Raw genomic sequence first — 18,665 nt, forward strand, 5'->3', positions numbered from 1 at the left:
TTTATGGTAAAGGTAAGAGCGTAGAAACGATTGTTTTTTAGGAGATGTGATTATTGGATTAACCAATCAGAAATCGTCTGTGGCACACACATCTCTGTTTTTATAGATATATATAGGTCGAGGTAATTAGTTAAAGAGATTTAATATAATGTGATATATAGATAGATTAAATGTTAAATAGATTTTGTAAATAGTACAGTTGAAATGATTAGAATATTTCCAATATGTAATAAGGTCGAGGTAATTAGTTAAAGAGATTTAATATAATGTGATATGCAAATGAGCATAAGTCATTCGATATGGGGGTGGTTTGTAGAATAGTATATAAAGAAATTAGGCAAAGATTCTTATGTCTCCTATAACAGAAACATCCTAAAATGGGTTCTAATGTTTCTCTACCAGGAGAGATCTACCCTCTTACCTCCTTTATATTTCGTTGATGATGGAGAGCTGTACACACAGACAGAAACACACGAACCCTATTACTTTATAAAAGAACAAAAACTATTTAATCTCTACCATAAAATGATAAAATGCACAAACATTTTTACACAAATTATGAACAGTTATGGATTCTATTTCAATTGTTTATGCTGATTTGAAATAAAAAAAAAAACAGGGTGGCACAAAAATTTCTGAAACATTTGTAGGTTTTATTAAAAACAGAATAATGAAATTATTTTTTTTCATCCATATGTCATTCTGCTTCATTGATATTTAATTAAAACAAAATGCTACATTTGATAAATAAATTCTAATTTTCTTAACCCTTACAAATGTGTCAAATCATTTTACTCCATTTATGCATGACAAATCAAAAAACTAAGTTTAACACTTTAATCAATCTGTGATATTACTTTTCTGGATATTGCTTTTGTCTATAATAAAAAAGTGAATCAAAATGGAGGTGTGATAAAATATAATAAATGACCAAATATGTATGTGTATTTATTCTGATGTGACTAGATGAGGCTGTCTGAAGATATTGGCTTCCTGACTCAAATTTACCACACATTAAAACCCTTTTGTTGTTGTTTTTTTTAACTCTTTACAAAACTCAATTATGTTATGCAAAAACATTACTCCTCCACTCACTCCTCTCTTTTTCGTCCCCCCTCCCTTCTCTATTGTTTTTTAACTTAAAACTCACCAGACAATAATATAACCCTTTCCCTTTTCAAAGCTCAATGATCTGCAGGGCCGAGAAAAAAAACAAAAACAACATAAGCAATTATATGACAAACAAACTAATTGATACTGTAACATAACTTGAAGCATAAAAACTTTTGACAAAATTACTAGATTCAGCATGAATAATCTAAGTGAAACAAAATAACTAAACATGTTTAGTATGAATGCTGTAAGGTGAATTTTGCAATGAAACTATTTGCATTTCACAAAGTAACTTTTTTATAATATTTTTTATAATATCTATTCTTGAAAAACATTTTTCCACATCAGTTTTTATATTCTGTACAAAGCTTTGGCTTGAGTTTTTAGTCATGTTCAAATGCCAACTTACCTAAGAAAATGCAAGGTTATCATGCACACTTTTTATCTGTTGTATTTGCAGAAATTGCTATTTATGATTTTTTTTGTTTTTAGAAATATGCTTTATTGTCTGTCAGTTAAAATGAGTTCATTAGTTTAATCCATCATTTCATTGTAGGTGTGCATGATCTGTCGTAAATACTGCTATGCCCTTCTTTCAACAATTCACTCCATTTGTAAACAGTTGTGCTACTCTGTGCATATCACACCTTAAGCAAATATCACCTTTTCCTTTTTCTTTACCACACCAGTTTCATGACATACCTATGTTTAAGACTGAAGCACTTTGTTTGATTTTTTAGTGATTTTAAACAGCCTCAAAGCATAGCGTTTCTCCAACATTAAACTAATCATTTTAAAACAATTCTGAACAATGTAGAGTTTACATTTATTTAAAAAAAAATTCTGAAAAACTATTATCAAAAAAGAAAACGAGTTTCTGTCTATATTATATTTCTCTTAGTCTACCCATCCATTCCACTTTTTCTTGGAAACTACTGAACTGATCTTGCTGAAATTTTGTATGGGTCTTTATTATAATAAGGTGAACTAAGTATTATGGTATCCGTTCAATGCACAGTTAGGGATTAATAGAGATTAATATTTACTGTAAAAATGAGCAAATTCAACCGTCAATTTTGGCATAAAGCACTCGTCCTACGTCAACAATCTATAACTTTTGTCCATTTTTCATCGGAGGGGGGGGGATGTCTATATGTAATCCACTTAGTATGATTGCTGGTTACATAAGATGGATGTTGTGAATTAAGAGATCGTTTTCATGGAAGTGTTTCTTGTTTAACTTAATCATCATTAAACATTCTTGATTTGACTTCTAGAAATGTTCTTTAAAAAAGCCTGCCTTACTATTAAACAAAGGTGGCTATTATTTTACTAAACTTGATTTTTGACAGCACTTGATAAGATGTAAGCTGCTGTCCAAAGTGAAAAATTCCTTTTCAATTGATTATTTGGTTCGTTTGTGAAAGATGAATGCCCCAATCACATATTGATCTAAGCAATTTGTGAGAAGAAAATTGATGTATTACCTTTTTGTCAAATTAATTAAGTCTTTCTTTTTTAATTCTGATTTTATTTTAGAAAAAAAAAAAAAAAAGATTCAGTTATGCAATCATGTCAATCATAAATCTAGTAAATTGCAGGATTGTCTGCCTCATCATTGTGTGGCTGGCACAGAGCCATTACAATTGACAAGTTTAATTATTAAGCACCACTTTTTTGAAAACCTTTTCATTTGTGTTGCAGGCATCATAGCAATATTAATTTTTTTTTTTTTTTTTTTTTTTTTTTCGACCTCCAGAAGTTTCACTTCCAACTGAATTTTACCATAGTATTTTTTATCTGTTATGACACCGGGTCCTTATGTGATGATTCACTAAATTTTATGTTCAACAAGATATACCTGAAGAAATTTTTTAATCGCTTTCCAATTTGAAAGTATTAATTTTTTTCTTAAATGAACACTTACATCATTTGTAGACATTTATGCTGACGACACTACCATTTATGGTTGCACATCTAAGACCGTAAACGACCAAGTTCTCTCCAATTCTCTCTCCTCTGATTTTGAGCACGTAGTACAATGGGGAAAGGAGTGGCTGGTTACTTTTAATGCATCTAAAACCAAGCTTCTCTCTTTACATCATCAACATTCTGATCCACATCTGACATCAATTGAAATGAATGGCTCTCGTCTTCAGGAGGCCTCAAGTTTTGACAAGCTTCTGGGCTTGAGCATTACTCCTGATCTTAAATGGAACACGTACATCAAATCTGTTGCCAAGGCCGCTGGAAAAATGGTGGGATCTTTCTATCGATCCGGTAAATATCTCACTGCTGATGCTATTCTCTATCTATATAAGAGCCAGGTACGTCCAAAGATGGAATACTGTTGCCACATCTGGGCAGAAGCTGCTAGAAAGGACTTGTCCTGCCTTGATAGAGTTCAAAATAGACTTCGTAGCCTCGTAGGAGATGTCCTTTTCTCTTCGCTGCAACCTCTATCTCACAGAAGAGATGTTGCGAGTTTGTCTCTGATGTATCGTTATTTTCATGGAAAGTGTTCGACTGAGCTTCAATCTATCGTCCCCCCTCGCCAAACTTTCACAAGAAACACTCGTCTAGCTGTAATCACTATCAATAATTTCCCCCACTCTTTATCTGTGCCTAAACCTAAACGTAGATTCCATGAACAAAGCTTCTTTCTTAGAACTGCACGCCTGTGGAATTGTCTTCCGTTTTCCTGCTTTCCGGCTGAGTACAATATGGTTGTCTTCAAGTCTAAAGTAAATAAGTTCTTGATGAGCCGTTCCATATAAGTTATCAAATTTACCAAATTTTCATTACTAATGATTACTATATTGTCCAATTTCTACTGTACACTCTTTAACCCTTATCCTTGAGTGGCCTCTGGGCCTTGATAATGTGGTGATGCCTATGTAAAAAAAAAAAAAAAAAATATATACTGGGAAAAAATATCAGTTGCCACCTCACATAAAAATATTTTTCATAATCAGAACCAGTAAACAAAAGCAATTTCTACTTTTTGTGATGTGCAGAGATAGCTCATTGATAAGAACAATCATTATTTCCCCTGACCAGGATATCCATGCGACTGTAGACCACTTGTAAATTTAATATTTTCTTGACACTTCAGGGCTCTATGGACAAATTTATCTTTAGTTGATCTTTGACAACTAATTTTTTTCGTTTAATAGACAAATAAAAAAGTTGCTAGTCAAACCCATATGATTTTTGGAATATGACATCTTTGTTCTATGACATTATAAAGATTTTTCTGTATTTTTTAAGTGTAATTCTAAATATACACCAAATTTTATGTTGAGACTTGAAGGTATAAATATTTAAATTTCTTTTTTAAATTATTTTTTAAACAAACTTTGTTAAAAAAAGAGGTATTTTTTTACATTAGGTCCAACTCAATTTTCTTTAAAATGACTACATTTATAGCTTTTCGACTATGCTGAATACGAAAATCGCATTGAAATTTTGCAAAGACGAGATATAAAAAAAACTGTATCATGCATTGTATTCTTTAGTGGCCATATTTTTTACATGCGTGTGCTCTAAACAAATCTACTTTTCTATGACTGACACTGCCACTTAGTGGAAACAAAATGCATTTTTCTGAGACTGATGACTGCCCCATAAAAATTAGTCATTTTTATACATTCGGTCCATGTGGACAATTTTCTTTTAAATGACGACTTCTACAGGTTTTCGACTATGCTGAATAAGAAAATCTCATTTAAATTTTGTAGCAACAAGTAGTTTGAGATATAAAGACTTCTCCCTATCCTCTCCACTAAATTAAATTCAGTTTTATGATATATGTAAGTTGAAAGTACAGAATAGTTACAAAACACCATCCCCTGTCCATGATAAGTATGTGTTACAAAATAATATTTCAGGTCTGTAAGAAAAAAATAACTAAAAGGAGAGAATATTCAAACTCAACTCTCACCTTTAAAATTACGACTTTTATTAGTTTTTGGATATGCTGAAAACGAATATCATGCTTAAACATTCCACGGATTCCGGATATTAAGACATCTTGGTCAAATAACACGGCAAATAAGTAACAAAATTTTTTCTGAACAGAAAAATATTTGAAAACCCAGAAAATGCATAAGAAAATACAATGTTAATAGACCAATTTTTGAATGAACTATTTTGATAACTACTTGTTTCTGCAAAATTTCAGTGCGTTTTTCATATTCAACATAGTCGAAAACATAGATAAGTCGTCATTTTAAAGAAAATTGTGGGGATGGACCTAATGTAAAAATTTACCAAAAAGGATTATATTGTTCTATTAAACATTTTTAAATAATTTCACTGCTCATTTTATTAAGAAAAAAAAAATGGTTAAAAAAATATTTTTACTTGGTAATGAGCTTGTGAAAGAGTGTCAGTGAAAGAAACATAATCGCCAAAAGATAAGTGTTTTATTATTTCTAGTCGCCACTGTGAAAAATCACTCACAAATGCGACTGCTTCACTCACAATGTAAAGCCCTGTACTTTCTCCTTCAGAGGAAGCCGGTTCAATCCACCTAGGGTTAATGCCGCTGGCATGGCATATATATGGTTTTAATACAAACTCCTATCAATAAATGCATGTAAAATGTTCAGCCAAGTAGAAGGAACTATAGTGTTACTGATTGGGTGATGTAATTATTTTATCCCAATCAAAGTGCCCTCTCTTTATTAAGATGGTTTTACAATAATATAATTTATATGATATATATATATTTAACTGACATTGCCTGGGATGCAATGAAATCATTTTAGTTTTTTGTTTTTATTTGTTTACACATTTTTAAACTTAAGGTAGACAACTCCCATTATATTCATTTAAGATATCCTCTGTGCTGATTTTATTTTTAGGTCATTATTTAAAAGAAAAAAAGAAAAATTAGCAGTAGTTTTAGCCAAATGAAATAATTTTCAAAGAAGTTGTAGATAAGTACAGTATTATAAAACTAATAAAACTTGTATGATAAATGAAAAGTTGTTGGTTCAAAGAAAAGTTTGATTTGTCAGCTTAAATGCTATTTGGATCTGTCTTTGAAAATTGGACAAGATAACTTTGATGATATTCAGACATGATTTTGCTATATTATGACTCCTCAGTTTTTCAAAGACATGCATTAGGATTCCAAACTGAGGTTTGAAACCTGTTCACCAGTACAGTAGTCACTGTTCTTATCAATGAGCTATCTCTGCACATCCCAAAAAGTAGAAATTGCTTTTGTTTACTGGTTCTGATTATGAAAAATATTTTTATGCGAGGTGGCAACTGATATTTTTTCCCATTATATTTTTTTCTTCATTTAAGAAAAAAATTAATACTTTCAAATTGGAAAGCGATTAAAAAATATAAATGAATATGTAGTTATGCAGTGGTTATTATTGTAGTAAAGAGAATTTATTTAGTTAATATTTCTCATTTTTCTCTTTTAAAGAAAAGGTGAACACATTGATCAAAATATTAAAATAAATATTAAGAAAAACCTGTAAATGCCATTGTGTTCAATAAATGTATTTGCGATCATATAGGAATTGATTTGAATGTTTATTCTTGTATATTGTGAGTGGATTTCTTCTTTGTCCCTTGGCAAATCTTCAGAAGGATAGTTGTTGATAACCATGGCTATGCTGAGCAAGCACACTTGTCTTGTATTGATGTTTTTTAATTTTTATTATTAGGAAAAATTAAATATCCACTGCAAGAGAAACTATTTAATTCTTTAATAAATCGAAATCAATTACATTTCTTCATTTTTTTATTATAATTTTTATGTATTTATATTTTATCTGTAATCCAAGGGAATTTTTTTTTTCAAATAATACGGCAATAATTATTATATATTTTGAACATTTCTTCAATTCTGTATCTCAAGAATCGAAATAATGTTTAGCATAATAGAAAAATTAATGAGGGATGCAACTGTACCTCTTATTCCTCCAACGCTATCCAGTGAGTGACATTACCAAATTAGTTAATTCTTGGTCCCAGTTGGTCACTTGATATTTAGCGGTCACTCTGGCGAAGGCCCTGAGTGTTGAAAAGTTCTGTTCGATGAATTTGCCATTTTCTTCACATTGTGAAAAAATCGAAGGGGTAAATTGACCAACATTGGTCATCAAAGTTTATATCGCTAGGGAGCAAAAGTCATTTCAAGCCAAAGAAAAAAATATTTCAATGATAAAGTAACAATAATTATTTGTATAAAGATTTTACAATTCTAGTCATTGACAAGTCTTCAATTTAAGGTCTTAATATTCATGTTTGGGCAGAGCTAAGTTTGGGTGATTTTTTTTTTTTTTTTTTTTTTTTTTTTTAGTTAAGCAAGTCTAAGTCTCTTAAGTCTGAGGGTTAGTCTTTTAACTGTATGGAGTTGGCAGATGAGCAGAACGGAGTCACCGAAGCTCACTATGCTTCGTTTTATATTGAGAATCCCAAACTCTGCTTTTTGCTTTCCCAAAAGAATTTAATTAATAATTCCTGATAGTACATTATCAGTAATAGCTGATAGTGTATTATCGAGAATTATTAATTCTACAATTTCCGACTCTGGAGAATACATAAGTAGCCAATGAACTTTTAGGCCTACCTCTCATTCCTTCTTAGGACTCAATCTATCACTGTTACTCTGATGGGGAGTGGGAAGAGTTCCACAGGCATGCAGTTCTAAGAAAGATGCTTTGTTCATGGAATCTATGTTTAGGTTTAGGCACAGATAAAGAGTGGGGAAAATTATTGATAGTGTTTTCAGCTAGATTAGTGTTTTTCGTGAAAGTTTGATGAGGGGTATCATAGATTGGAGCTCAGATGAGCATTTGCCATGAAAGTAATCATAAAGCAAAGATAGGCTCACAATATCTCTTCTGTGAGAAAAAGAAAAGGGCTTCCCCCATTAGTCTACGAAATCTATTTTGAACTCCAAGGTAGGTTAAGGTCTTTTTAGCAGCTCCTACTCAGATGTGACAACAGTACTTCATCCTTGGATGTACTTTACTCTTATACAGGTAGAGATATCAGCAGTGGACTGATATCTACTGGAGCAGTAAAATGATCCACCATTTTTTCACCAACCATGGCTGAATTGATGTATGTTTCATTTCAGATCAGAAATAAAGGTCAGACCCAGAAGCTTGTCAAAACATAGAGGGGAGCCATTCATTTCAATTGATGCCAGATGAGGATCAGAGCGTTGATGATGTAAAGATAGAAGCTTGGTTTTTAGATGCATTGAAATTAACCAGCTACCTATTTCCCTATTGTACCATATACCCAAAATCAGAGGAGAGAGAATCAAGTAGAACTTGGTCATTTACAACCTTTGAAGTGTTGCCATAGTATTATCATCAGCATAAATGTCTACGAATGATCTTAGGATGTGATTTGGGAGATCAATGGCTAAAGTTGATTTGGGTTGCTAATGTTTGAGTCGTCGTTTTGTGACTATTAAGGGTCTGCTTGGCAAGTTTTCTTCTCCTGATGTGCTTGGGTTCTCTCTTATATATGAATATTAAACAAGTACTTAGGTGCCAGGGCAACTGTTTCTAATTGGTTGAAGGAATTTGGATGATCAATCAAAATTTAAGTATTTAAGCAACCAAAATTGAGTATTTTACAGAAACTGTTTTTCTGCTTGTGTTGTTTTTGTTATTCACTCAGAACAATGTTCTATCAGTATGTGAGAATCTATTAATAGGAAACTTGAGATCTTGTCAAGGATTGTGTAACACAGCTCTGTCAGAGAGTTAGGGGTGGTGGTGAATATGACGGTAAAAACAAATTCTTTGCCAGAGAAGCTAACCCCATTGCACTCCCAAATAATTTGAGATTTGCAAAAAAGTATTTTCATTTTACAATCAGAAAAAGAACTATATAATTTGATTTTTTGGAGTACTCGTATGACATGCTTTAATTTGTTTTGTGTAAAAATTAAAACAAAAAAAAAAATGCATATTTTTGTTTTAAAATCTAAAGAAAACAATTTTTATAAAAAATTAACTAAGCTCCATTTGTGTAGAAACTATTTCTGCACAAATAAAGCTTAGTGCATTTTTTTTTATAAAAATTGCTTTCAGTAACTTTCTCTGATCTAAATGGTTGAACATTTAACACAGCATCACCATTGAATGAAAAAAAAAAAAAAAGACACCAACCTTATCAGTTTTTACACATATAAAGATTAAATCATCCAATCAGCAATTATGTTGATTGGTGATTAATCTAATGTCACTAAAAATCTTGAATTTATTTTAAAATGAATTGTTTTAAAATCAAATGTTATTTTGTGCTATTTTATGAACCTGTTTATGGACATTATTTGTAGGAAATACATAAAATAAGAAGCATTCTATTCTTATATTTAAATATTTGAATCTTTTAAAAATCAATTATTTTCTAGAATGTTTTTTTCTTCTTTACAGTTCACCAGACTATACATGTTAATGAGTATTGTTTTTTTAAAATATTATTTAATTTATCTGCATTGTTTATTTACGAATTCATGGTAAACATAAAACATTACTTCAGCATATATAACGTTAAAGTTAAAATTCCGAAGGAGTGTAATACATTTTTTTTCCAATATAATTTAATGAAATTAGAGGAGGGGTGGGGGCGGATGGCATCACATACGAAAATAATTTTCTGAATCCTCTAACCCACACACACAATTGAAATATGAAATCTATATATCTGTGAAACTGTCTGTCTGTGTACATTACCCTATGCAATAACTCTGCAAATTTTCAGTCTACAGATTCGAAATTCGATATACAGGGTACTGAGATTTGGGAAAATCTTTGTCATCCGTTTTTGGCCAGAAATTTGGCTGTTTAAGGGGTCAAAGTTCAACGATTTGACCTTTGAGAACTCTACCAAACTCCTCCGACAATTTTTGGTCTACACACTTGAAATTTTAGATATAGGTTCCTTGAACATGGATCTAACTTGATTTGAGCCAAAAACAAATGTTAAGAGGTCATAATAGGGGTCAAAGTTAAAAAAATTTTGACCTCTGCAGTCTCTACCAAATTACTCAGACAATTTCTGGTCTAAACATTTGAAATTTTACATGAAGAGTATTCAGAGATAGGGCAAGCTTTTTAATCGGTTGGGTCAAAAATTTGAGCTACCAATATAGAAATGTATGTATGTTTGCATGTCTGCCTAAAACTTTCGACAGAGACAACGGATTTTTAGAAGATTAGTATTGTTTTGAGCTCGACCCTTCAGACGACAAATACCAAAAAATTGGCTAAAAACATTAATTTCTTCACCCTCAACTGTGCACTTTTCAACAGGGTGGGGTTGCTTTTTTTCACCGATATTTTTGAAAGTCATCCCCTCTTTTCGATTGTCTAACCTTAATTTAAACCTATGTCACTTCTGGTTTGCCGGTGGTCGTAACAGTAAAGACGTCACATTTTTTTCCTGTTCTTTTCCTCCTTCGTGGTACGGGTTCGAGCCTACCTTCCTACTACCACTTTTTTTTTTTTTTTTTTTTGCTCAACACACACCTCCAAACACCCGGGCAACGCCGGGCTGAAATGCTAGTGTTAATGAAAGCAGTATTGGAAAATGCTGAAACCAATAATTTGTTTTCTTTTTGTTTTCTCTGAAGGAGATTGTACTCATAAAATGTAATATTCATTGGGGAACATTTGAAATCTTCAAAAAACTGCTGACTTTCTAACATGGAAACTATTCTGTATTGTATGATCATGTACTGAAGCATCCTTTATACGTTTTCTCTGATATGTATCAATATAATTGGTAAACCTGAATGAGAATCACCCCCCCCTAATTTTTATAGTCTGTTTTAGTATGTATTCTTAACATAGGAAGGTTGGGGGTGTTTATACTATGGTGGGTTAGGTCATAAAAACATACCAACTGTAGAATACCGATTAAAATTACAGGGAGGGGGGGGGCGTGATTCTTGTTCAGGTCTGCCAAATAATTAATTTATGGTACAATAAAATCCAATTTTTTTAAAACTTTATTTTTACAAAAAGCAATTAAACTTTTTAAAAACATTAATATTTGATCTTAAATGTCTCAAGAAGTTTATTCAAGTTAAATATTAAAATTTTGTTTTAGTTTGAAGAAAAGAAAATATTAACATTTTTTTTATTTTCTATAATGACAAAAAAAAATGACTGAAAAACAAAATCTCAATCTGCTGCTGTTTTCTCTAAATTTGATTCTTCGCCATATTCTATTTATATCGAAAAATGATACTGCATTATGCCAAAACTGTCTGGTCAATATGTTATTGTTGGCTTCTCTCATTTATAAATAACATCTTTCTCCAGAGAAAATAAGTCAATGACTTGAACAGAAATGGTTTTAAGTTTTTGTATTATTTACTAGTAAAAATACCCACTCTTATCGGGGAGTAATAATTTAGAGATTTGGAAACATCTCATCTCATTTATTACTTCAGTCTTTTATTTAAAAACATAATTATTTGACACAATTATTTTAGTATTTCTAACTTAGAAGCATTTGATTTCCTCTTGCACCCCCCCCCCCAAAGAAAAAAGAAACAACTAGCTTATCTTTTTATTCTTGGGCGTGCAATACGATGGTTATGATATGAATACTATTAGTTTATAGAGCAGCGACTGCAATTTTGCTAGTGTAGAAAAAATATTGGATCTATTGTAGTGTTAAAAGGCCAATTGCTAGTCAGAAAAAGATAAAAATTTAAAAAATCACTCGTATATGCACCAAAGCAAGCGAACATACGAACATACCAGGTGTATGGACACGTTATCAGTCTAGTATTGGTCAAGTTGACTGTGTATCTCCATTATGGCCTATTCGTGTGCATGTACACGGTGGAACAATAAATTTGTTGCCCTAAAGAAAACTACACTACAGCTTTATTTTAAAACTTTTATTGAAAAAATCAATTCGGGTAACTTGATTGTGTAGTAGAGCTGACATATATTCAATGTCTTCTTCAGTCTACATCACTGCTTTGATATGGGTCCAGAACTGGAAGCATACCTTTTACACAAGCGCCAACAGGAGCTCAGCGGATGGCGGCGATCAGGTTGGCTTTGGTGTTGTGGGAGGTCATGTTGGTGATGTTCTCGAAAACGAAATAATTCACAGTGGGTTCAGGTTGAGGGAAGAGAGGGGATTGCCAGTGAGAGAAGGGTACAAAGTCGTAACACTCTTTCTGAAGCCAATCCTGGGTCTCTTTCGACTTGTGGAATGGTGCCAGGGTCTGCCAGTGGTCATCTGAGTTCACCAGGGGATCACCAGTTTTCAGCACACTTTGGTGTTGACTTTCAAATCGACTTCAAAGATGTGAGGTGGCATAATGTGGCCCTCACTTAAAACCACACCAAAGACCGTAACTGTGGCCGGAAATTTCATTGAGCAGTGTCCTCAAGTGTTGAACCGCCCAGATTTGCAGTTTGAGGGTGCTGGCAATGGTCCTGTTGTCATAACTTGGATCAGTAGAAAGCATGAGTTGTACAGCGGGTGTCGCTCATTAAACATTGTGTCACTCTCAGACATGACAGAAGACTCCTATTGCTCTTGAGATTTGTACACAACCGGCTAACTAGTAGATGGTATGCAACAAAAAAAGAAAACCGGTTTTCATCAAATGGAAATGGAATCATATAGTCATTTTTAGGGCGACAATTTTATCGTTCCACTCTGTATTTTGACTGAAACTAAAGTAATAAAATTGCTTTGTTTATCCAGTTTTTCTAAGTAGTCAGAGGATTACTCTGAAAAACTGTCCATTTTCTAAGATAATGCCATTTATGAATTCCTGTGCAGCGCATCTAAAGCATCCCAAATTAATAATTTTGATTCTTGGAGATAATTTCTTGTCTATTTGTGTTCTTTTTTTTTTTCCAGCTTGAACAAGATCACATAAAAATGTCTTTTCTGAAAATTGTAATTTGAATTGTCAGAATATTTGATTAATATTAATCGGTAGATTAATAACTCAGTGAGGCTTACCTATCGGGTCAAAGTGGGGATGGAAAAAAAGTTGACTTTTTTTTTAATTTGATTTTCACCCAAGTACTCTAAATTCTTGAATTATTTTTATATTATTTTCTCTCCTAACTAGCTGGGTTACCTGGTGTTGTCTAGGGCAAAAGTCTAACATACTTCAATCAAAACTTCTTTCTCTCATTTCCCTCTTTCTACTCAACCCTTTTTCTTTGTCCAGCCTGTTCCTCTCTTAACTCATTTTTATAGATTCCTCAAAGAATGAGTTGGCATATGGGAATTAACTCCTTGATAAAAAAAAAATATCAGTTACTTCCTTTTAGTTGATACATAATCTGACTAGAAAAAACAATGCCAAGAACAAATGGTCCTCGTCAATTCCAAATTTCTTGTGTTTAACCCCTCATCTTGCAATAATATGAAGGTAAATGATGTTGATAAAGTCTGAAGATATTTAATATATATCACCCAGCAATACTGTAATTTTGCATAGTTAATCTCTGACAATAGCGAATAGAACAAATGTTTCTGGTCAATTTCCTTTCTACATATTACAAAGATACATAATGTTGAATCTTTTATCAAAAGTAATACCGTAATTTTACAACTTTTGATGCTAAGCAACATCAAATAGAACAAATTGTCATGCTCAAAAAGAGAAGTATTTAGGGGTTAGGCAACCCTTGGTTCACTATACTCACCAAACAGTGCAGATTTAAAAGGGGAGGTGATTTAGAAATTAGGCGACACTTACCTCAACATACTCATTAAGCACTTCTGATTCAGAAGGGGATGGATACAGTTAAAGATTACACACAGGCTAATAAAGCAATGTGTGTAAATAAAATCCGGAATAAGTATCTACTAAAATGTAAATTCGAAAAAGTGCTGACTCATTTCTTGTCTTAAAGCATGAGTTGGCAATTTCTTTCCAAATTAGTAGATAAATATATTAGGAAATGGATAAAAAGAAACCTGATACATCCTATCAAAACTGGGACCAGTTTAGTCTTAAGTTAAAGAACAGAAAATTGTTTAAATTTTAGATATTATTCATCTGCGGCAACACTGGTTTTTGGTTAGTAGTTTTGAAGTTTTAGCTGGACATACAAACACTGACAACTGTCCTTTATAGATTTTTCTTAGTGCCATACTATTACTCTTTATTAATATAGCAATTAATACAACTTTTTTGTTTTTTTTATTTTTCTTTCTTTGAAGATTGTAATGCTGGGTATGGAGCAGCCAAACCAGCTGCCAACATTGCACTGCTTTTTATTGAAACCAACCGAGAGCTCTTTTTAGTATCCTTGTTGTTCCCTTAAGTGCAATTGTCTGGATCTCCTTTGCACTTAGTTCCCCAGGGATGTGTGTGCGCATTTAATAAAGTGTAATTTTTAATATATGCACTCTATAGTAATAGACATTTTTTCACCCATATTTCCATTAATTTGACCTTTTTATAACCTACATTCATATGTGCTATGTAAATATGACAAACTAATCACTTTAGTGTGCAAAAATGGACGAATCATTTATTTTTTGAGTTATGGTAAACTTGGGATGCAAACAAAATTTAATCTTTTTTGCTTTATAATCGTACAATTCTTTCATTGTTGATTTTTTTTTTCCAAGTTGCTTCAAGTTAAATTACTATTTTCAGGTTACTAATGGTTATCATTCTCATCTTAAAGAAAGATGCCCTAATATAGGGTTTAAGATACCCCCCCCCAAAAAAAAAACCTTTAGTGGATGAAATTTTTGTCCTAATATAAAATTGTTTCATCCAAATCTGAAATGTTTTTATAAAAAAGCGAAACAAAATAGCTTGATATCTCGTGCTATTAATTATTACAAAGATTAAACATGTTATATGAATAATAAACATTGCACTTTTGTCATTTTTATACATTTTTTTGAAAGTTAATAGGATTTCACCCAATGTTTAGGCTGATTTTGTCTAATAATTATTTCATTATAATTAATTTTAAATCACCATTGAAAGTTAATAGGATTTCACCCAATGTTTAGGCTGATTTTGTCTAATAATTATTTCATTATAATTAATTTTAAATCACCATTAGATGACATTACATTTGTAAGGATTTTTCACTTGTTTGAAGTTTCATTTTTAGTTGTAGACTATGAAAATTGGTTTTAGGGTCAAAAGTATGAAAGACAATAAATTTTTAAATTTTCCACAAACATAATTCTGTTACTAAAACAAATTTGGTATTATTGTTTTGTAATGTTTTTAGATAGAATCAAAATAAAATCTAATATAAAGTTGGTGTATCTCCATACAAAATTTGCTTGAAATCTGATCAGTAATTTTTCATATGGTGATCAACATTTTTGACCTCTTAACACAAAGTCTTTTAAAATGATACAATAAAAGTTGTTTCTGTTAAATAATTAAAAATGGCTGAAATTAATAAACAAAAAAAAATGTTATTGTTATAAATGACAGAAAATCATTTTTTTAATTGTCTTTCAATTTTCTACTCAATTCTGTATCACCATACCACTCTCCTACTAAGCAGATTAAAAAAAAATCACTTTCTATTCTTGTTTTTGCTTTCTGCTCTGGTAAATTATTTCTTATTGTTTTTTCTTTCCTCGTGTGTGAAAAGAAATTAGATATTATGAAAGCGTTTGATTCACCGAAAAAGCATTCAATCTGGCAGTGTTCTTAGATACGTTTTCTATTGGAATGTCTTCGCTAAGTATCGATGATCGAAATAATCCAATGAAAAAAAGGAACAGGCGATTTTGACTAAAATTAACACTTTACACAGCCTAACATCACAAGTGCATTTGAGAAGTTATATTACCACACTAACTGACAGTAAAGTCCCAATAACTTATAAAATCAACAGTAGGTTCTTTGATATGACAGGGACACGTTTGAAATAGGTATGGGCAAAATGAATGCCGATGCTGAAAATGTATAAACATTTTGACTCTTCCCTTTACTTAAAAATTCACCAAAAATCAGGAAATTAATCAATTTTAATTAAATTTTCAGTATTTATCAAATAATGATCACGGAATATAATGAACTAATTATTTTTATTTAAATCTGAGTGGAAATATATTATTTTGTTTAAACAAAAAATACTTTTACTAAAGTTATGATTTTCCGTAGTAAATAAAAAATGCAAGAATTTATTTTTGCTTTTTTTATATAAAGAAAGCATCGTAATTTGTAAAAAAAAAAAAAATAAATAAATAATTTTTACAGGAACATTACGAAAAAAGCCCCTAAGGTCTGTATTAATGAATTCGATATAACTCAAAGAAAAATGAATTTCTCGAACTACCGATATTACCATTGAATTAAGCATTGTTTATTTAATATTTTCACACAAAATAAATTATAATAGCAAAAATATTTCTATTTTATTTATTTTTTTTTTAATTTACAGATTTCGCATAATTTTTTTATGCAAGATTTTAATAATTTCCTTGCTCGCAAGAATGTGAAACTTTTAGGGTAACATAATTTTTATATAATCTCGAACAATAATAAAAAAAATAAAATAAAAACAGGTACATAAAAAATAATTGAATTAAAGAATGATGAAAATTGATACAAACGTTCAGAATAGGAATGTATGGATGCACGTCTGGGGGGAAAAAAAAAAAAAAAAAAAAAAGATCTGGCACTCCTACCTCCTTTTACTATCATGACTTCATTTTGAAACATCGTTTCGATTGGCTGAAATTTTGGGTCTCTTTATAATCGTGTTTACAAACCATTATTTGTTGCGTTTTTGAACGGTAAATTACTTGCTTTTTGAGGGCTAATTAAGTTATCTTTGCACAAACAAAATTGTTTTTATTTAATTCAATATCTTAGGACTTATTATTTTTGAAATAGACCCAGAAAACTTATATTTATCTTTTTAAAGGATTTTTACAATGAATTTATTTAACTTCCAAATTTAGCTGAATTGAGTGGCTTGCCATGAAACATTTTTCATAACTTTTTTTTTCATGTGTACAAATATTTTTTTCCTTTTGGAAATTAACTTCAGGCTTTAATCTTTCAAATACAATCAAAAAGTAGTCGGAAACCTACAAAAAAATTATGATAAATCGGCTTTCAAAACTAGGTTCCCTATCTTTGCCTGCTCATTTTTGCTCGTACCTATTTTCAAATAGGTACGAGCAAAAATGAATGTTTCTGCTTAAAGAACAATTGCACCATGCTACTTGATTTTTTTATTTTAAGCTTTAATTCAAGCCATTATCACTCCACAAGCAGTAAGGCAAGGCATATAGAATCAACAGTTATCTATATAAAAGCCAAGTACGTCCAAGGATGGAATACTGCTGCCATATCTGGGCAGGAGCTGCTAAAAACAGTCTATCCTGCCTTGACAGAGTACAAAATAGACTTTGTGGCTTAGTGGGGGATACCCTTTTCTCTACCCTGCAACCTCTCTCCCACAGAAGAGACGTTGCGAGCCTATCCTTGTTTTATCGTTATTTCCATGGCAGGTGCTCGTCTGAACTCCAATCTCTGGCCCCCCCCCTCGCCAATCTTTCACGAAAAACACCCGTCTAGCCGAATCCACTGTGAAAAATTTCCTCCACTCTTTATCTGTGCCTAAATCAAAACGTGGATTCCATGAACAAAGCTTCTTTCTTAGAACTGCACGCCTGTGGAACTCTGTTCCGTCTGCCTGCTTCCCACCTGACTACAACTTGGATGTGTTCAAGTCCAACGTTAACAAATTCCTAATGAACCACCCCCTTAAGTAAACACTTCATCAAATCTCCACACTAACATAATGTACTTGCAATAACCCTTATCCCTGAGTGGCTTCCGGGCCTTGATAAGTGGTGACCACTGTAAAAAAAAAAAAAAAGAAAAAAAAAGTAGATTCTTTGATATATTCTAAATGAATGTTTCTGTGCAGAACACAATTGAAGCATGATACTTGACTTTTGCATTTAAAACTTTAATTCAAGCCATTATATATAAAATAATTTTACAAATCAACAGTAGGTTCTCTACAGTGCAATGTAGACTACATATTGTGGACTAAGTCATTGAAGAAGCGTATGAAGCTTCCTCACAGTACACCAATGGGTCCTCAATTAGAGCAGACAATCGATCGATTTGATTAAAAAATGGGTGATTTCACTGATTTCGATGACAGTAAAAACATGGGAGTGTAAAACATTCGTTGATCATCATTTGATATTTGATAACATTAAATAACATTAAGTCTTCCTCCTGCTATTTTATAAATTTTAATTTTGCATTTTGTATTAGATCTAATGTTTTAAAAATTATTTTTCAGGGGGCAACCCTTACTGCTGAAGAGATTGTGGAAATGCTACAGAAGTCACGTGTAAGTTTTGTAGTTCTACTTTTTTTGCCATCACTAACTAAAATGAACTGGTTTTATTTAACATACTCACTTGTAGAGTCTGACGCAACTTTTAAATGCAGTTCTGAGGAATCCTTGTGTAATAAAGATATATTTTAAGTGTACACATGATCTTGGATTTGTATATGACATGGTGTTTGAAGAAAATAACTGAATTTT

General features: G+C 31.6%; 1 protein-coding gene across 2 annotated transcripts in view; it reads left to right on the plus strand.

Annotated features, from left to right (window-relative positions):
- The window catches only part of LOC145248970 (uncharacterized), a 207,198-nt gene that overhangs the window by 66,511 nt on the left and 122,022 nt on the right, over nt 1-18,665 (plus strand). For both annotated transcript variants that reach the window (XM_080110780.1, XM_080110781.1), the window contains exon 2: nt 18,417-18,467. In XM_080110780.1, the coding sequence (XP_079966906.1) occupies nt 18,417-18,467 (51 nt within the window). The remainder of the gene's footprint in view (nt 1-18,416; nt 18,468-18,665) is intronic.

The sequence above is a fragment of the Euprymna scolopes genome, chromosome 27 (assembly GCF_053919585.1).
Source record: "Euprymna scolopes isolate OS-2025 chromosome 27, ASM5391958v1, whole genome shotgun sequence".
Lineage (NCBI taxonomy): Eukaryota > Metazoa > Mollusca > Cephalopoda > Sepiida > Sepiolidae > Euprymna > Euprymna scolopes.